This window comes from Poecilia mexicana, unplaced genomic scaffold (genome assembly GCF_051168715.1).
Source record: "Poecilia mexicana isolate PSO_F unplaced genomic scaffold, ASM5116871v1 scaffold_20, whole genome shotgun sequence".
NCBI lineage: Eukaryota > Metazoa > Chordata > Actinopteri > Cyprinodontiformes > Poeciliidae > Poecilia > Poecilia mexicana.
In genome coordinates, this window is record NW_028263389.1 from 4980328 (window position 1) to 5002060 (window position 21733).

A 21733-nucleotide genomic window follows, 5' to 3' on the forward strand; every position below is an offset into this window, starting at 1 on the left:
GTTGAGTTTGATGAAATGTATCATCTTTGTTGGACAAATGGGCTAAAACGTTTTCAATTGAGTTTTCTGGGCTGAATAAACCTTAAAAAGCAACACAAAACATATCTGTGGACGTGATTGAAGGTTTTTGTGAGATACGTTTTGTTGTTCCATTATTGGCTATTAAAAGAACAAAGCACATAGTATGCACACAGCTTGACAATCCTTTTAATGAGCAACAGCCAGAGCTCACTTTCAAAAACCTCAATTTCAAATAACTCAGTGGAGTCGACAGATTGTTTGGCAAGTGTTGCTTCAGAAATAGTGCCACTCTATTCGTGTGACTACGTTGGGATTGCCCTATTTTCTTCCTTTTTACTTAAAGATGAGTCAAAAAATAAATATCTCGGCTTGATTCACTGTGGTGGTCATGAGAATAATTCCATATGTGACTCATGTTTTCTGGGATGTGTCCCATCTGAGGAAGTAACAACAGCGTTTACACGCACAACTCGAAGATCTCTAGGTTTGTTGGCAGCGCACAGCAAACAAACACAGTGGGAGTGTTATGTTTCTAGCACAGGTCGCCAGTCTGTCGATATCTGCATAAAAATTAATTAGTTTAAGGAAATGTAGCAATTAAAAAAAATAATTTTTTTGGTAAAACGTTTTTGGGGCCAGGATGAGGTGGTTTTTTGGATGTTGCTAATGGTGGAAATGACAAAGAAGGCAACAGGAAGTGGTAGGAGGATAGTGCGGGTTGTTTTTTAACAAATTATTGCATGAACAAAACTTCTCGTGTGATTTCAATAGCGTTTCTTATGTATTTCGAAATTGTGTTTTTTCGACATTAGCAGGCGACTGCTGAAGCAGATAGCCTAACCAATTAAACTGCTAATAGCTATTAGCTAATATCAGATAGTCCGATAGAGCGACTAAAAAAGATGTAATATTTCTGCACTGTTTTCCTAAATTTATTGAGTGTTTCACTTCTTTTTTCCTCTAGTTTTTGTCTCAGAATCAAAATAACAATAAATGAATGCGGATAATATTCCAACCAAGCAGTGGTCTATATCACATAAAAAACATTTGTTGCTTTCTGTTTTTAATGAATTAAATTAGATGATTTGTTTTAATACTATAAAGCGGCAGTGGTTTAACTTCATTTGAACTTATAATAACATGATAATCTCAAACAGATGCATGTCTATCCAACAGTGCCAAACACTTTGTCAAGGATCTTAAAATAGGATTTCATTTTTTTCAGCAAGTGGTCCATGAAGACACATGGACAGTGCCACATTACGAAGCCGCTCCCACGTTTGTTGATGTGCCGTTTGAGTTTCTTTTTTCTTTTCTTTCTTTTTTTTTTAATTTCCTTTCCCCCACCCATAAATCACAAACACTTGTGTGAAATGTTTGTGGTTCAGAGCAGCGTTTCATGTGTTTTACATTCAACCAGAAATGTAAAATTCTGCAAATATGTTGCTGTTTTTGTGATGTACTTATAAAAACAGATCTAATTTTGGCACCCTCTGTAATTTATGGTGCCTCCCAGGATGGAGTTTGGTTCGAGACCTCACACTGGAAGAGACTAATCTAAGCCATATACTGTTTTTTTATGCCTTTGTTAAGTCATGAATCACTTAAGTGGTACCTATTTGACTTCACCAAATAAAGTAAGCACTCTGGTGAAGAAAACCATAGTTTTCAACTAGAGTTTGCCAAAAGCAGCGTGGGAGACTCCATGATAAACAAGTTCTTTGGTCTGATGAAAGAACAAAATTGAGACTTCTGGCCATCAAACACACCATCTTCTCTGTGGAGCATGGTGGTGGCATTATCATGATGTGGGGATACTTTAAGAGCTATGGATTAAAGTTGCTAGAAAGATGCAAAGCTTAAATCAAACCACATTCATATGTCTTAGGCTTAAAATTAAAGCTAATTTCTGCTTTTTGTGAAGTTTGTGCTTTTTGTACTTTGCAAGTATGCATATTTTTCCTTTCTAGTTGTACAAATGCATAATTCAAATAAACGACTTGCAGCTGTAATTTTAGTTCAGTTTGTACCTGAATTTGCCGCTGCTTAAACACTTTGACCGCAATTTCAATCAGTGCCAGGCACATTTGCTTTCCAACCGTTTAAAGTTTCCGATTCTTCTAATCATTCAAAGTGAATGTAAGTCCTGTAGTGTCATTTTCTCTTACCCATGCTCCATCGGAGAGATAATCCCCCCACCTTTGTTCTTTCCCCGCATTAAAATATTTTTCACTTTCATCTCGCTGATGGAGGGCAGTAAGAGGGGCACGGCGATGCAGAACAGACCCAGCTGGGCGGGAACCAGCGTCCCAGAGGGCGACTTCTTTTTCTGCCCGTGGAGGAACTTTAACCGACCCTGGAACTGCATCGTCTGAAATGAAACAGAAACAAATAAAATATATGTTCATGTATTCATGCGAATTTCATTTGCTGCTCAATGTTAGCTCTTGATAATATTTTTATTTTTGGTACACCATGTGGCACAATCTAAATTCAATCTTGCGTCAAATGACTCAGCAACCCTTTTTATGCTCTAATCTTGATGAGAGCTGCTGCAGGCTGCAAGAGTGGGCACAGTTTATCTTTTATCAGCCTACGCTAAACCACGTCATCATTCAAAATGACAAAGCAGATCATTCTACTGCGTTGTTTTCCAAATTACACAGTGAAAGAGTCGACCTCTGCATTCACAGCTCTGGAAATTTAGCCAATTTGCCCTGAAGATGCTAACGCATTTAGCATGTAGGCTAAAATAGGCCGATTAGCTGATTCACCATCTTGATTTAGCTTGTTAGCAACAAATATTTGTCACTTTAATTTTGTTTTGCAACACAACTGAAAAGGGTTATTATATTACAATTGTTTGTGTCATATTTGTAAGATTTTTCAGTAGGGACTATGTTATCAACGTTTACTAGGTAATTGGCAGTAAGGTAGGAGGCAGAAGGCGACCGTGTGGAGCTTCTGGTTTGCAGAACATGGGAGCCAAACAAGACATTGTAGATGTCATTTTGCTAACTCCAGCAGAAACTTACACTCTTTTTATTCCCCAACTCTTGACCGTGATTATTTCCCTCTGCGGGTCTCAAAACCGTCACAAGCAGTGGTGCAAAGTGTGAACTAAACCCGATTAATGCTAGAGAAATAACCGTAAAAGCTGAAATTGTGCAATAAAATTGGTTGCACGAAGGCAATAATTTCAATTTTAGATTAGCTTGTGTCTTCTAGGAGTTTGCTTTGGCCAGTTCGGAGCACTCACCAAAAACCCAGACGTGCTGTCCAGGAGACAGCGGACTCTGGCTATGAAACATCTGTTGAGAAAGCAGGAGAGCTCTGGGGGAATTTCCCCTGCTTCCGGAGAGTTGAACATGCTGCTCACGACAAAGTCTTCACCTGTAATACGATGGTGAGAGAATGTGAATATGAGAAGCAATTTATGTGAGGGGAAAAAAACAAACTTGTGAGCAGTACGCACTTGTTCCCGCTGCTAACTGGCCATCTGGCTGCCCAGACATCGCCTGATGTTGTGGTGGACACATGGCCCAGTGGAGCTGGCGTCTGAACTCCTGGCGGTCGTCTATGTGGATGTAGTCGAAGACGTTTTGGTGCATCACGTCGGTCTGCGGGGAAAGGTTTCGGTCAGACAGAGGGAAGGACGAGAGGGTTTCACCAACGTGCGCCTAGCTTTAGAGAAACTAAGTCTTTTCATCTCAGAAAATCTTTAACATTGCATTATAAAGAATGAAACACTTTTTATTGGCGATCAGTAGCCTCTTTAAGATCCAACATAAGCCCCCACAAAGAACTTATTATGGATTGCTTTGTCTAGTTGCGCCATTTGAAAACGATGCTCCCAGACTGTTAGCTTTCAAAAGCTCATTTAGCAGGTTAGCAGAACAAAAGGGGCGTGGCTTAAAGCACACAGCGTTCATCCAATCAGAGGGATTTTCAGAAATCCGACTAAGCTAAGCGTCACGAACCTTTTGGTGCTTAAATGAATTTAGTGTTTCAGTCAGAAAACAAACCTGTAAGTTTTCCTCATCCTGTTATTTTCCGCTTCAGATTTTGCCAGTCGATATATATTTCCGAGATCAAGTGGAAGATGAAAGATCATCTGGTGGCTCTGCTCTGCTAATACCGACGCAGTTTACTTTGTACAACATTGGCACGTCACGCTCGTTCTGCAGTGACGTTCACGAAGGTTATGGGTTTATCATAAACTGCCAAGATGAATCAGGGTTTGATACTGATTGGCAGATTTAAACCTCCTGTCATTTTAGTCTTTCAGTTGATTGGGAGACATGCAAAACACACGTTGATCAGAAAAAAACAAGTGGTCTGAACTGGGCTAAATGTGAATTTGAAAAGGGTTGAATGTGACGGCTGAACAGAAACAGAAGCTCTTGTGTGGTCTACTGTGGTAGGTATTTATAAATTGTGGTCCAAATAAGGATGTGAGGTAATTGATTGGACCATACAGGTTTGCTTGCATCCAGAGAAGGTTCAGTAGTGATAGAACTGTGTCAGAGTACACAGTGCATCTCAGGTGTACAAGTGTTTAAGGAGCATTAAACTTCTGTGTAACAGTTTATGACGTCAAAGCGACATGCGTGCGTTGGTGTCACAAAGCAGTGGACGGTTTACTGAATCCATAGCTGCTCTCTGTGGATTCTTTTTAAAGTTATTCAGAGCCGACAGTAATGTCAAAAGAAGGAAGCTAATAAAAAGAAAATACAACTAATAGCAACGGCCTTCAGTGCAGCACTGACTACAACTTCTGTAGAGAAGTATGTCTGGATGCGCAGTCAGAGCGAGGAGTGGTGGGACTGTGATGTGATGCGCTTCAGTGATACAGACGTCTTTCGTAATTTTATAATCATAAATTATAATCATAATTTTCAACCGTTGTTTACATTCAGATTCACCACATTTGGGTTTGGCAGAATTATGATGCATGCCTCACATCAGCGACATAAATACTGGATAAAACGCGACATGACCGTTCATTCTGCAGACACTTTGGAAACTATCGGATGCATATCGGAAGTAGTACCATATGTGGAAGTGGCAGAGATCAGGTTTTTTTTGTGGGGCTCTGAAAAGATTGGAATCGGGCCGTTCAGACTGCGGTGAAAAAAGTTTCATATGGATCCCAAATGGGCAATAAAAAGTGGATTTGGGTCGCATTTAGCCACTTTGTGAACGTGGCCAAAGTCATAGAGCTACAGTCCAACAAAGGGTGTGTTAGCATCAGAACGGGAACATGTAGGTGGAAGAAGGTGGTCAGGGTGGATAAATTATGTGGGTATCCAGGTGCGGCACCAGAACTGTAATGGCGGAAAAAGGCAAGTGGCAAAGGTAGTGAGATACTTTGGACGGTACGATGCTGGAAAACCTTTGGTCCTGTGATTCACGTTAATGTCACCACGCTCCACATACAGCACTGTTGCAGACCAGGCATGGTATAATCTGACGGCTATGGGCTCTTCCAGCACCATAATGACTTCCACCACAAAGGAAAAGTGGTTGAGGAATTGTTTGAGGAGCATAAGAATGATGGCCTCATGTTTTCCCAGACCCTAAGACAGTCTACGATCTTTGGGGTGAGTGAGTAAAGAAGTGCAACGCCTGGAGGCCGCACCTCACAACATGCAGAACGTAAAAGGTATGATGCTCCAATACTGGTGCCACACTCTTGGTGCTAATGGAGTCCACGCCTCAACATGTCTGGGGAACCAACACACAGGCAGATAGTCATAGCGTTATGCCAGATCAATACACATCCCTATAAACACACACAGAGCGAGACACACAAGTCAGGAGGATTTAGTCAGTGCAGCAAACAGCCGAAGGGCAGCTGCACGAGCAGAGAGGGCAGCTGTGTTTGTCAAACATTGCGTGACACCGGCTCCTGAGCAGCGGTCCGGCTCAGCCAGCCCTCCCCATCCCTGTCCGCTCTCACACACACACACACACACACACACAACCCGAGCCGGGGCTCCATCCCGCTTTCATCAGGCCTCTCCCCTCTCTCTTTTCCAGCAATAACTTTTGCTTTCTGTCATTCCCTGACAGATTCCTTGCAGTAACGTTCAACCTTCTCCTCTTCCCTTCTCTCCCTCGACCCCCGCCCTCTCTCAAGAATTTCCATGGCGGTGGCACGCGAGGGTTTTTGATCGCCTGCCTCTGAAAACACAATCTGTTCCCACCGTCTTCGCAAAGCACTTGGCCCCGCGGACTGCGGTTCCCTACTGGCGTTCGGGCGCACAGACGGATCGAGTGACTATTGTTTTTGTGTCTCGTAAAGAAACATGCAGAGAGGGAAAGAAAGAGGGGGAAAAAAGAAGAAGTGGAGAGTAAGTGATGTTTTAACTGACCTTCAAAGGCTAACTGCTCCAGCAACAAATTGGATCAAAGACCAGTGAATGTTTTCTGCCTCTCTCTGGGGCTTTTGTTGTGGTGCCACTCAGTGGAGCCTTCTCTTTTCTTTGTTTTTTCTGTGGTATATTAATAAGTGTCCTCTCACTACAGTTATGGGCCCAAACTGGTGCAACGTGTTTGTTTGAGGCCTTGTCAAGGAAAGTATGTGTGTGTGTAGGGCATGTGTGCGTGTGTGTGTGTGTAGGTGTGTGTGTGTGTTTGGAGGAGTGGGAGTGTCTCATTTTCAAGGCCTAAATGTGGGGAAATGGAACCTTTTGATCACCAACAAATACTCATGAATGTGGTTTGCGTGCTGCGGTGTTTCGGCTCTCCTTCATGTCCTTGCGTGTCAATACCTTGTCTCTTTCAATTGAACACGCATTTTTGCATTTCTCTAATGAAAAAATACCCATGTGGAACGACTACATCAGGGCCAGTGAACTGTCACACCACCGCGACCGCACCGCCAAAACAAAGAGCCGCTTGTACGTGACGGGAGTTTGACAATTTAATTTGTATTTTAATGTTCAATTCGCAGTCCATCTGCATGGCAGGTTGCAGAATGTCCTGTCAGCCGACACAGCTTATAAAGATTTAAGGACGAAATCTTTGGAAATGATCTTTAATTGTTTTATCTAAAACGAGACCAGCAGTTATTCCTTCTGCTTCTAACGTGATTTATTACAGTTTGTAATGTTAGCTGTAGCATTTGCCATTATTTACATTTAACACATAGACTTAAGCAAAATGTAAATTAAACATTGAAACACAAAATTTAAAAGTGCGTTTTGAGAGAAAAAATATGTTTTCATTTCAGCTTTTAATGGAGTAACGACATAAATAAATATGAATAATCGGTTGGGCGAACGCTGAACTTCTGTGTGAAAAGTGGTACAAAACTGAAGATTTGATGTTTTAATTCTCTCTAAGCTATAATATCGCCACCACAATAAATTAATGGCATGAATCCTTTTTTTTTTTTTTTTTTTTTTGCCAAAAGTTGATTTATGTACAAATATCACTTTTGGCAAGAAGAAAAAAAAAGATTTATTCCATTATTTTAAGAAGGTTATTATTGAGATCACTTTAGTTTTGCTGCACAAGCTGCGTCTGGGAGTGGAATCTGAACTCTAATTCAAGAACTGGTTAAAAAGATTCTCAGAATTTGATTTTGTCCTTAAATGTGTGTGAAAACAATGGCAGCATTGTCTTTTATGGGAGCACTTTACGTTTAGCGCTACTGTTCGGACAGCTTTACGCCTCCGCAAGATGGAAAATTTGGATAACCAAATAGCATAATGCAACAACCAAATGATAAAACTGTTGATAAGAACATGTGAGCAAAGATATTCAGAGTATCCAGCCAGAATCCAGCGCTTCACTTCATTTCTGTCCCGTTACTGCTTGTATAACTACATAAATAATTCTGAACTGTCCTTTTTCACAATTTAACCCTGAGTACAAATACTCAATTATTATTAGCACAAAGGATCATGACACTTCCTAAATTTAGTATCAGCTTTTTACGCAGTTCTCTCAAAGCTTGTCTTCCATAATGAACCTTGCACAAATGCACACCGACACGTAGATAAAGTGAGGCAGAGTGTCTCAGACCACAGTGGTTTATATGTCGACCGCCTGCGGACAAAAGAGAGATTTCAACACTGAAAAGCGATTTGTTTATCGTTTTAGAGGAGGGTGGTGGCGTTAGCATGACGGAATGGGATAGCCAGTGTTGACACCAGAAAGGGAGAATGTTAAATTGTGGGGTGATTCACGCGCAGGCATCCAAAGAGTGTCAGGGTGGAAGAAAGGCTTTCTGGTACATACTGACGGTGAAAACACACCAGAACATTTCTACATGGTTGATTTTCATTTGTTTTATCAAAAATTGTGTTCAGTCGGTGTTCTTTTTATTAGTAAACTCTCTGTTACCTCAATGTTTTTTTTTCCCCCATATTCCCATAAAACACATAATCCCAAGCCAATGGTAGTTCTTTACATTATTAGCATTGAGCACTTAATCCTTTCCCACACACCTGGCAGCTTCGTTATTTTGAATATGGATTTGTTTAATCTCAATTTCCACAGCCTACATGCGACGAAAACCTCGGCCACTGTTCATACGTTTCTAATTTGAAACATATGATTTATGTATTATGTGTATATAAGTATGAAGACTTTCAACTCACCTGATGGAAACCCAAGTAATCCACAATGGTTGAGGAAGCATAAAAAACCATGCCATCACTGCTCACCACCAAGGCAAAGCCTGTTAGAGACTACACACACACACACACACACACACACACAGAAATTGTAAATTCATGCAGTAAATAAACATAAGAGCAATAACTACATTTATTTCTCTATTTATTTATTGTGACCTAAAGGAACTAAAGTACAAAATGTTTCTTTGAAGCTAGATGCTAAATGTAGCACAAATTCATTAGACATTTTCTTTTCATGAATGTATGAAAGTCTTCATAAGAGTCAGTAAAAATGGAACAAAGGTACAGAGTTCCAAATGTCCCAAAACATAATAAATGACAAATAATTAATCTTGCTGGCCATAATGGAAAAGAAATCTGCAATTGTCTAGATATGTCAATAATAATAATAATAATAATAATAATAATAATAATAATAATAATAATAATAATAATAATAATAAAACTTTGTTGTTCTTAGAATAAAAGAACAATGTTCATTTTACTCAACCATATACCTACAAAAAGTAAAATCAGAGAAATGATCATTTTAAGTGGTCTCTTAATTTTATAATATCCTATTTTACATGATTTTTGGCACTGTAGGACATCCATACAATACAATGTCAACAATAGTGAAAATTAAATACAGAAGGTCAGGTTGAAGAGTAGGCAAAAGAAACCCATGTTGTTTCTGAAGTTGTTTTTCTTTGGGGAAAATAAAGTCGTCTCTGTTGGCATCTAGGCGTGCTGTACTAGTGAAGTGACTGTCAACGTGGCTGAAACAGACACAAAGCCTTTCACCTTAAAACTAAAGTGATCGTTTTGGTCTTGTGAAACAAATAAATAAATGCGAGTAAGTCTCCAAAAGCAAAACACATTTCTTTTCTGCTGTTGTTGAAAGTTCATCTTTGTTTGGTTTGTTTGAGCAGCCTGATGAAAGCTGATCAAATAGGAATGCTGCACATAAACAATGTGGCGGCTTCAGTCAAATGTGCGGATGGAGAGGGAAGCAAAAGGTACGAGGAAAAACCCAAACAGAAGAGGGAAAAGAAAGAAGTTACAGGAAGGATATGTGGAAGGGGTCCTCTCATCTGTGCGGCTTGGATTGCGTGACAACAGCAGGACCGGCTGACTTGCGTGACTGCTGCTGCCAGAGTCTGTCACCTCTGTTTTACAGCGAGAATATGCAGGACTTTTCGGATCTGTGTGTGTGTGTGTTGGGAGGGAAAGGGGGGAGGTATTCTACATGGAGTACATCCTCATGGTCACTAAATTCACACTCACTCCCACAGTTTCCTCCCCCTTTCACAAACACCTTACAGTGATCTGATAACCATCCACAGGGGACGCCATTCCACTGCACACACTCCGTCACAACTCGGCCTGTGAACTCACTGAACTGATCGCTCTCCTTTCGCGCCGTAGAGCTCGTGATGCACTGAGAGGCGGACTGTGAAAGCCGTAACCCAGAAAAATGTCCGGACTGCGGCATCGTAATTAAAGAAGATCGTGTCCGGAAGCGGGATGAGCGCGACGAGAGTGAGGAGCCGGGCGGTGGAAGATAGGTGCTCGGTCGCGTTGATGCAGACGATGTTTGACAAGTTCAACTGCTGGCACATGTCCCCCCGCTGACCCCAAACACACACACACACACACACACACACACACACACACACACACACACACACACACACACACACACACACACACACAGAGGCACCGACTGCTCTGGCAGCCACTCAAAACACACGACTGTGAACATTTTTGGAAGAACGAATAAATACTGAATGCAGCTTAACATATTTAAGATTCCTAATTTCAAGGGATTTGGAGCGCTCGTAATATCATCCAGAAACAGAACGCCAGAGCCAGATTTAATAAGTGTGCATGAAAACAGTGACTTTAATCGTGATCCGATGCGCCTGTGGCGGAAATGTAAACATTTCTGGCGTCTGTGGGATAAAAAACGCAGCTCCGCAGGTGAAAACGTTCCGATATTTCAGTCAGAATGACCTTTTAAATGATTAAAACGACGAGTTTTTCTGCCGACGCTCATCTCTGTGATTGTTCATTCAAACAATAGATGTGAGCATATGCTGTATATATAGAGGAAAGCCATGTTGTTTTCATGAAGTCCTACAGGGGCCAAAAAGAGGTTAGTTTTTTTTTCATGTCGGTCGCACGCAAGTTTATGTACTCAGTGATGCACTTTTTTCCCTTGTGTCCTCCAAGTCACTGAAATCCTGCAATAAATGCAGCAATAAAACCCTGAAGGGCTCTGGCAGTTTTATTTTTCTGGAACAAACAGGATCTTTTAACCTGAAAGGGCGTATTTGGGCAATAAAAGCTAATGCATAGTTTTTCTACTGATTACTTCAATTAGCTTTACAAAAAAGGTAATTGTGATACATTTCTAGTGGCAAATTTATCACAGATGAGCGCAGCGCAGTCGTCGTTCCCGTGTTTGAGCACAAAACGTGGAGATTCGCTGGTTTAAGGGACACAGAATTGCGTTTGCATCGTGTTTTACATAAAACACAAATGCCAAGAACGACTAACTATGTTCCACTTGTCCACAGTTATGTGAAAACTGCAGAGCTGCAGAAGTCAGGAAAAAAAAAACTACTGTACTAACACTGGCAACGCTACACAGAGTGCCGTTTTTATATGTTTTTCTCATCATTTCCCTCAGTTTCTTGGATCCTGAAGCTTTTAGGTAGTGGAAACACCTGTTGCTGTCCCGCGGCACAAAATATCTGCAACTACAGATAGCCCCCAAGAGAAACTAAAAACTTTAACTTTCAACATCTTAAAAGTTGTGGCGCTACATAGAGAAAAATGTCCAGTTTCCCCTTGTGTTTGCTTTATCTGTTACGTCATGCAGCAAACGGCAAATAGGAGCTTTTATCGTTTTCTTTCTACAGTGACTTTCTTCTCGCCTGTTTTCCATAAAAGCCAGCTTCGTACTGGTTGTCCTGTCAAGTAGGAATGCTTAATAAAGACCTAGGATTTTATCACAATATTTTGTGGTGCTATTAATGATAGAATAACAATTACTTCTTTTGTAAGGTAGATTTATGGCACAGCGTTAGTTGCACTGCAGACATTCCTGTCTGAAACAGGCTTCTTCAGGAAGTCATTTACCTTAAAGAAGCTTGATTTATATCACCAAACTGAACACAGTAACGGTAATTGATCATATTTTTCAATTTATTGATATTTATTGACTGTCTTGTGGAACAAACACCGGAGAAAGTCAAATAATTTTAGTGTAAATAACAGTTTGACAAAAATTTTTAAAAAATGATGGAGACCACAAGAAATCAAAATTCTTATGATAATAAATTGTTCACAATAAATGATAAAAAATTAAAAATAATAAGACAACAAACTGTAGAGTTCAGATTGAGCCACACATCCCAGAAGATTTGACTTGACTCACTCTGCGGTTACAACAAGCGAAAAAAATGGAGCCGGGACATGTTAAAGAAAAGCAAAAATATAAAGGGAAGAAGCTACGCCGTTTACTTAAACAGCAGATTAAAATCTAAAATAGTAAAATCATAATTTAAAAAAAGATGTTGAGTTAACCAATTGGGTTGGATCAACACTGTGTGTCTGTGGGCTAGAACTGGGCCCAATCTAAACTAACAAAGTCTTTCACCTGGATCTCTTCTGCTCCTAAAGTTATCTCAGGCCTCTTGGCTGCTGCCTTTGGGCTGCAGCGTTGACACACTCTTCCCTGTTTCATGCAACAGCCAGAGCTCTGTGAGGCGTTTAGAGCCCGGAGTATTGTTTTATAACCTAACCCAGCTTTAAACATCTCCACATTTGTCTGTCTGACCTGCCTGCTGTTTTTCTTGGTCTTTGTGACGCTGTTTGTTCGTTAATGTTCTCCAACAAACCTTTGTGGCCTTCCCATCTGGATTTAGACTGAGATTAAATTACACACAGGTGGCCTCTATTTACCAATCAAATGACTTTTAAAGGCAAATTTCAGATTTTTCCACTTTGGTTTTGCACTATTTTTGTTAGCTTGTCACTTAAAAAAAAAGAGATGAAAAAGTGGAAAGGATTTGAATACTTTCTCTATGATGTACACTCATACAGAATCCAGTTGCCAGAAACTTTGGTAAATAAGGAACTTCACCACATTTTTGTTTTTCTTTAGAGTTTTCAATTCTGTAATAGATTGCCGATCTAGCCTAAAAGAGGGGGAAAAAACGTGTCTGATCTGATTGTTTGGACTCCACTGCGTAAAAACCCGGTGTTGCCATAGGGCTTCGGTCCAAGCTGAGTCACGCAACAGTAGATGGAACATCATTACGGTCAATCTAGTCTTTTGTTAACCGTTCCTGTGAGGAACCTAACACATTAACAGAGGACGGGGCTCTGAATCCCTGCCTGCTGGAAAATGACCAACGTCATAATTTGCAGCCTCACTGAGAGCCAGCGGGTCATGGAGAGTGTAATAATGATCTGATGTGTTTGCAGTTCCCATGCAGCGTGCTCCTGATCTGTTTCACCAGCAACAAGCGGTGCAGTGTGTTATCTATCAGCCTGTCTGTGTGTCTCCCCTAATGCGTGTTTACGTTAAAGTCCTGGTGTGTCCCATTTTGTTGTCAAACGCAATTTGCTTTGACCGTCAAGAGACAGACTGAGTCTGCGCATCTCTCCTGCTTGCTTTCACACTCCGTGAGCGCATCAAGACGGGGAGATGTGCTTCACGCAGACTCTCACGCACCTCGTCGGCTGCTTGTGGAAGTTCCTATCGCCATCGCCCTCCATCGGCTCCAACGCAGCCGCATCGCCCACCGTGTGTCACGCAACGCCGCGGCTCCACGAGGGAGGTCGCGCCGCAGGGCAACTCACTCAGACAAATCTTCTTACAGGCACGTGCGTGAACTGCAGGGCGAGTTCACCGACGGTGCCATCAACAGGGGGGGAAGGAAAGAAAGTGCAATGGCACGACATGACGGAGCATTTTGTCGCCCGAAACGAGCCGAACCGTGGCGCTTGTATGCCGAAAACACTTTCTGTTTAAGCGATCAGAAGCAGACGTCACTCACACAGGACACACACACGCACATGGGTCATATGGTTTCTTACTTCCAGGAGGAGGCTGCTTTCATTGATGGTGGTGACCAAAGGAAGGCTATCTTTCCTGGGTTCAGGGTTAGAGGATGCTGGGGTGGTGACGTGCTTCCTGGAGGGTTTGTCTTGACTCGCTGCAGAAAGAAAACACGTAAATACATCAGCACATGTGACGGAGACTGAAATCAATTACTTCAAAAGAGACTCAACAATGAGATCATTGCTTTTGTTTTTTTCGGTTGGTCGGTCGGTCGACATCGGTCAAGCAGGAGCAGATGTTGTTTTAAGCCCCACGCTGGCCGGCGCCGAAAAAAATTCAAAAAATGACTGACTGACAATGATGTTTCTGTTTACAAAGGCGCTGTTGTGAATGATTAAAGGGAGAGCTAGAGCATTTCTCAGACATGTGGCAGAGTCATTACCCGTATCAGACTCCCTTTTGGACGGCATAAATGCTAGTCACCACACCAGGCGAATGTGTTGGGTCAGTTTAAAAACAGGGAAACAGTTTGAGGGTTTGTCTAACTTTGTAGGGTTCCTTAAGCACAAAAAAGCACATCCAACAATCACAGAAAGTTTGGGGCAAACTGGAATGTCAGACTTATGTGTTCTTGCTGCCCAACCTGCAAAGCTAACCTCAGATCCTTAGTAGTTGAAGTAAATACTGTGTGATTCAGCCTGAAAGTGATCATTAATAGTGGATCCAATCCAGTACAAACAAGACTTCTTAAAGTTTGAGGAATTTGAGTGACTACTTATAAATTTAAGACTACTTAGAAAATACAAACATTTGCAGATGTAAATTTACAGAACTAAAACTACAACCTGTTTCTGGCTACTTTTTTCTTTAAAATATCACAACACTCTCTCATTATCCTCAACCTCACAGATATTTTCTCTCTTAAAGTAAAGCCTGCACAAGACAGTGCCTTATAAAAGTCTTAATGCTCAATGATCTTCTTCAAATGTTACGTCAAAGGTCCATCATCTGAAGTTGGAAAGAGGGTTACACAGCAAGCCAACCAAAGACTTTGCCGTCCGCCATAACTGACTTGAAATGCTGGGCATGGAGAGCATTACTCTGAGAAGCCTGTGGTGGCGCTGCACCAAGAACAACTGAAGTAAATGACATGAAAACCTCTGAAGAAGACACTGATCGCAACACAAAACATAAACACAAACGGAGTGTCGTCAGTTTTTAGCAGTTGTAGGATTTCTCGTTTTCTTTGGTAAGAGATGACAAGCCATTTCTCGTGCTTGCGCTACACACACACCTTTGATTTGGTTGTATTTACCCATAATGCCCTGTGCTACAGTTCCGTTTCCTGCTTTGGGAGCGGCCTCCGATCCGCTTAGCATTCACTGTGAACCACGGAAGAGTTTACGTCAACCGAACTGGGACTTAGGTTTATAGGCGGACCAGAGTTCGCTGTTTTGGTTCGCACTATAGTTCAACTGCACATTCACACAAACTGGACCTTCTAGAAAATGAATTAGTTATATTAAAGTGGACTAAACAGGGCTGGTGTGTGTTCACCCTTAAAACGGCTTGAAAACTGATGGTGACAGGTGAGTCTGAGGTATTTTCAAAGAAAAAAGAGCAAAAATGTCAAGTCTCAAAGCTGGTTGAGACATACTCTGAAAGCCTTAGAGCTTCAAATGCAGCAAAATGTGTTTTTCTTGACTCAACGGGACTTAATACAAAACACATGCCAGACTTTGTGAAAGATTTTTTTCTTTCCTCTTTCATTTTCCTTCCATCTCAAAGTTTTGTGCCGCTTTGTGTCGATCCGTCACACGAATTCCCAATTTGCGGTTGGTAACGTCAAACGATGTGATAACATTCAAGGGGGTATGAACACTTTTTGCGAGGCACCTGCTCTCCAGAGTTTGGTTTACTGAACTGTCACATGCTCTCCCATCACTGCATGTTTGGAGGCATGTTTGCGTGTCTGTCCTGTGGCTGTTCGGTCGGTGGGGCATGTGGCTCCCTCCAACAGATCAGCCCTTTGATCCATCATTCGTTGTAGCAAGCACAGATCAGTCACGCAACTCACATCCCCACATACCTCCATCTACATTATGAAAACCATTATGATCTCCACGCCAATATGTCCTCTAATGTTTCCACCAACCCCTCCCGACGCCACCACCCCCAACGTACAACCTCATTACGGCTTCAGTTCATCACCCTTGACCTTCTACTGTGTTCAGTCCCTTCCCCCTTCGAACTCTACTTCATTGCTTCATTCTCTCCACCCTATCTTTGCTCAGCTTTGTATAAAGGGTGATCAACCAATTTTGGTGCAAACAGAGATTCGTGCATCCATACATTTTGTTTGGACTCTTTTTTTTTTCTTTTCTCCACCACAAGTAATCGTTTCTTTCTTAAGCTGAAACGCAGCCCATGAAACGCACAGACAGCCTGAAAGCCGGTGCTTGTGCTAATCGTTTTGTCATCACCTCCACTAAGTGAGAACACATACAAACAGCTGCAGACGGCCGTCCCACAGAAAAATCCTTCTGTTCAATCACCAGAATATCATCCAACCAGTGGAAACCATTGCGGAGGGGAAATGAGTCTAATGACCGTCTTTATTTCCCCCCCTTTCAACGCCTCATATATTTTTGTTTTCCCTCTTATGGCGGCTCTTGGAGAGGATGCTACGTCAGGAAAGACAAACACTCGGGATGATTAATTATCGGCACCGGCACTTCCCCTGCCAACAATGCGGGCTTTATTCCTCGCCCGCTAACGTCTTCGGCTTTGCTTTTCTTCGCCTGGAACTTTCTCCGTCTCTGGTCCGAAAATGAAAACAGAGTGGGTAATGGTGAGGCGTTTATGGGTGCTGTGTGAGGACTGGGTGTTGGGGAAAAAAAAAAAGTGACAAGTACAGGGATGTGGAAGCTGCCAAAAGGGTGAGGCTTGAAGTGTTTGGTTCCTTCGGTCGGCCAGAGCCGTCTTTCCACTGAGCGTACTGAATATCAAGACCACCATCCAATTATTAGGTTACGCTCTGACTTCATTTTTACGGTAATGCCGACAAAGGACTGCTCAGAGAGAACTTTGGGTGGGGAGTTATCAAGCATTTTGCTTGTTTGATCTGAATTAATAACTGGGTTGAAATATCTTCTTACGTGTAAAGTGAAAAGGTATTTTACCCTCTTATAGGGTTGGGGTTGTCTGTTAAACTCATCAAAATCAAATCATAATATCAGACCAAGACTCTTCACCATACATTTTTGCCTTTGCGAATCCAATTATTGTCTGAAAACTACTTTTCGTTTCCCATAGCATCTGATTTTCAGGTCAGTTTGATGACATGAAACATGCAAATAAGACAAAAAGTAAAAGAAAAAAGGGCAAGAAACCCATAAGTATGCATGAACTTTTTTCACAGCAGAGGGAAAAAAAAAATAAAAGTCTTCTTTATCAGCTCCAGACGCGCCACTCCAGTTTCAGAACCTCCTGCTCTCTGCCAGCGAGCTGGCGCTCCCAACGAGCTGTTTGCTCCTGAAGCCTCCAGGGGGAGAGGTGAGCGCGGCCGCAGGGCCAACAGATGAGCAGAGAGCACAGTGTGGTTGTGTTTGCCTGTTTTCAACATCCCCTCTTTTTAAAGCCACTTCCTCCTGTAAAACCAAGAGTAGCTGAAAAAGACAATAACGCAGAGAAACGCAGCCGACAGAAAAACGAGAAGGTACTTAGATGATTTTACGGTGCGGATTAAAGAGACAAAAGAGAGGGAAATAATTTTGCCAACGTCAAAAAAAAAAAAAAAAGCTGTTGAGAATGAGTGCAAGTGATACTATTATTATGATGAATAATAATAAAGTTATAAAAGTTCTTGACTTTAATGTTGGATTTTTTATTATTATTGTGAAGCACTGCACTATTTTATGAGTGAAAATTGCAACATGATTAAGATTTACAACTTTTTTTTTTCTTAAGCATCACTTTTTCTGATCAATTACTTGAGCCGTGACACCTGTTGATGGTGCTGGCTACTTCAAATTTGTCTTTTCTGGCTGCACAGCTGCAGTTTGTTGTCATTTCATCACTATTTCCCTCTGATTTCAGTAGCATAGCACAGCTAAACATTGCAGTTTTACATACAGTCTATTCTATTTTGCTGATCTAGTTAAAAAGACATTTTCTTCATTTACAATAATGCTCACAGTGAATATGAGACAGTGTTGGCTGATGCAGTTTTTTTTTTTTTTTTACATACATTACATACATAATTCACTAAATTATTAGTGAATGTTCAGAGTTAAGGACTTAAGAGACAAGAGAAAGCAACATTAGAAGAATAGCAGAGTTGCAGCCATCAGGCTTTTCTTTATAGTCAATAACTTTGTTTTTTTCCTTAAGCCTGGACCACTGTAAATATAAAAAAATAAAAAAATAAAAACACTGCAGGTTTCTTGATGGAGGTGCTGGTTTAGAATCCAATGACAATAATGAAGGAAATACAAGATCATCCCCGTCCAGAGGCTGTTTCCCTGTTAGCTTTATTAGACTAAATTAAAAAGAAGTTCAAAATACATTTTGAAACCTAGTGTGTAAAAAGTCCTGAAAAATTGGGAATTCTTAGTTCTGATGCATTTAATGAAAAGGTTTCAAATAAAAGTCAGATTTTTCATTGGCACGACCTGCAGGTTACCGATCAGAGAACCAAACCGAGGGAAAACCAGCCAAATCTGAAGTTAAACAGCAGCCGGTTTTACGGTGCAGTGGAGGCCCCCTGCTCACTTTGACTCATGTTTTCTATTAATTCTCCCCTCCTCGTCTTGTAAAATGACAATAATTGAAGCAGCATGGGTGCCATCTCTTGGCTGCGTGTACATTTTCCGGAGAAATGTTTTCGTCCTGAACACGCATGACGCCGTGCGGCACAGCAGTTCCTCCTCTCCTACAAGGCTACAACATGTAATAGCATGCGTGTAAAGACTACTGTATGCATGTGTGTGTGCGTGCGTGTGTGTGTTGAGATTCGACTGGCTTGGTGCCACCTCCTTTGCCTAGTCCCGCCTCTTCCCTCACCACTCTTCTCTGCGTACGTCTCTCTCTCTCTCTGCAGGCACAGGAAATCCACAGTGGAGAGAGCAATACTCTCAGAGAGAGAGAGAGAGAGAGAGAGAGAGAGAGGAGCTGGCTGATCAAGGGCTGCTTGTCACGCGAGCGAGCCGTCTGTCAATCTACCCCCCCCTTCCTCCTGACAGGCTGCTGGAAGGCGGCCAAGGCCTTGCGTGCAAGCCGGCAAGCCACATTAACCCATAAAGAATTTCATAATAGCAACAGCTGTTAAATATTGATGACTTCTGGCAAGTTCTCAATGGTCGATTCGCAAGGAAAGGTTAAGCCTCGCGCTAGTAATTCGAGCTTGTGCTTCATTGTGCCACAGATCAAATGTCCGGATGTTGGCCGGTCCAGATCCGACCATTACTGCCTTCTTGTTTCACAAATAAGAGGTTTTTTAAATTGTGCTCTTCTCTTTAGAGAAACACTCAGACTCTTCCACTGGTTTTCCTCTGCTGCAGTTGCAGCTGTCTCAATCCTCAATCAGCCTATATACCAGTATTAATACCGAGTTGTGCTTTTCTAATCTTTCCCATATTGTTCCGGATGAGAATGTTTCGTTTCCCCCTTGTGACATGGTTACACGTCAAGGGATGAAACGATTTAGAGACATTCCCCCCCTGGTCTGTTGACAAAACATCATCCACGAACAGTACTTTTTTTTTTTTTTTTTGGCCAGCAATTACAAATATGCATCTTTCTGAGTAGATTATGATGCGAGTGAGTGATGTTTGCTGGGATGAACGGGGGTTAGAGTGTGCATGTGGACCTGAGAGGGAAAGCCTAATCTCTGAGGCGAGTTGGAGGGGGAAAAAAAATCTAAATAGAAAATTTGATTCCTGAACACAACAACAACAAAGGCTTTTGTTGTGCGCTGAGATGCCGAAGCAGAAAGGAAGTGATATTATGACAGCACAAATGGGATCACGCAGAACAAAAAGTGGAGATGTAAACTCTATTGTTTCCACTTCTCTGTTTTAGTTGGCAGGCGGAGGCGCTTGCCTCTGTTGTTCTACACGACTAATATGCCGACTAACTCGAGGCCTCGGGCAAAACAAACTTGAATGGCAGCTTCTCCAGTCTGCTACTGTATGCGGTTTGATTGCACGGCCCGTCGTTGTGAAAGTTTTACACCGATCCGATTTTGAAAGCCACCTCGGCGCTACTATGAAAAGCACCACCGGCGCGACAGATATTTTTTTTTACGGGGGGCGGGGCAAATAATCTCGTCTGTCGCCTTTCCAATGAATCCACCGAAAGAGTGATAGATGGGGCCAAGGCGCTCTAAGTCTGTCTAAACACTCCTTATGTTTGCCTTGTCGAGCCTTGGCAAAACGAACCACAGCGCAGACCCGATGTGGTGCAATACTTACACAGACAATTAGAAAAACTAACTCAACGCTAATGGCTGGAGGCCCTTCGCTGACACACTAGGAGTCGCATCCAAGGCTCGGGTTTGCGTGACGCGAGCCAATTAGGCAAGAAAAGAATTTTTATTTGCCAGAACCCGGGAAAGAGAGAGAGAGAGAGAGAGAGAGAGAGAGAAAGAGAGAGAAAGAGAGAGATCCTTCTAAAACGAGGCATAAACAAGTTTGCGAGTCTGTCGCTGGAGACGCGAGCGCGTTCCACCAGTTACGACCTCGACCGCGAACAGCGTGTCCTGCAAGGCCGGACTCAGGATACGGCGTCCCTCGTGACTCATGGTGATGAGAGCGACAATCCTGTCTGTGGGCTGAAAGGCAACGGATTCACACAAACTGCATGTAGAGAGAGAAAGAGAGGAAAAAGAGGGGCACACTAAAAAACACAAAGAGGTTGTATAGTTTGAGCTCAGTGGAAAATTTGTTGCGCAATTTCTGGTGCGTTTAAGTTTCTCTCTTTTTCTCCTTTGCTTCTTTTATTTGGAACATACCTGTTTTAATATTCTTCTGTAAGTTTTATGAAAAATTTGATATCACCGCTTGATTTTAGGTGGTTTCCTGCTGGCAATCTTTGAATTTAATAAAATTAGATGCGGATCCAATTTGCAATAGTTTTTTTTATTTTATTTTATTTTGGAGAGGAAGGAAGGGATATGAGATGTAGACAGACCAAAAACTACAAGAGAAAAACCAACTTATGTCAACCAGACATGCAAATTAACATCACCATGGTTTCAGCTTTTAATGCAAATAAACGACAATAATTTATGTTTTGTTTTTGTTCCTTTGAACTCTATTTTATAAGAAATTTCAGTGCTAGGAAGTAACTCTATTAATATCATTCCCTTGAATCCTTGCTTAGGTCTGTAAGGTTGTGACCTCTTGCTCTCTCTAAAAGACTAAATTGCTTCATAAAAGTTGCATTCAAGCAAATCCAGCTGGCCAAAGCAAAACGCAGCATTTCTACAACTGCACACACAATCTAAGCTTTTACAAGCAGTCTGGAAACTATTAGACCTTAATTACAATAAAGTCTTCGTTAAAACTATAAAGTTCATGTGATGTTACAATGGAGCAATTTTACTAAAATAAATACAAAAAATATGCATGTGCATATGTTTCAATACGCTATTAATGCATGTTCCGAATATGATACGTGAAAAATGGCTGAGAAAGATGAAGAGGAACGTTAGTAAGTTAATTTAACTGAGGCCCTGCTTCAAACATCTCCTTCAACATTCATTAACCAGTTGAACTCTTTTGCTCCCCATTCAGTTTATGTTTATGTTTTATTTTGATACATTTTCAAATGGATAACAATGAAAAGGTTCAAAATACACGATGATTTAATTTGATTTGCGCCACCCTGTAAGAAAGTCGCCAACGGAACAGATTGTCTAAAAGTTGCAACATCATCGCCTGACAAAGTTCTGCAGCAGTAAATGTTCCTCTTGTTAGATTAAAGTCAAAAATTGTGAGAAATT

The 21733-nt window shown here is 41.6% G+C and overlaps 1 protein-coding gene across 1 annotated transcript in view; it reads right to left on the reverse strand.

Moving 5' to 3' along the window:
* Nucleotides 1–21733, reverse strand: part of ahrra (aryl-hydrocarbon receptor repressor a) — a 71953-nt gene that overhangs the window by 4322 nt on the left and 45898 nt on the right. The window contains exons 4-8 of the mRNA XM_014981426.2: nucleotides 13764–13882; nucleotides 8634–8723; nucleotides 3497–3641; nucleotides 3281–3414; nucleotides 2190–2392 (exon numbers count right to left, since the gene is read on the reverse strand). Of these exons, the coding sequence (XP_014836912.2) occupies nucleotides 2190–2392; nucleotides 3281–3414; nucleotides 3497–3641; nucleotides 8634–8723; nucleotides 13764–13882 (691 nt within the window). The remainder of the gene's footprint in view (nucleotides 1–2189; nucleotides 2393–3280; nucleotides 3415–3496; nucleotides 3642–8633; nucleotides 8724–13763; nucleotides 13883–21733) is intronic.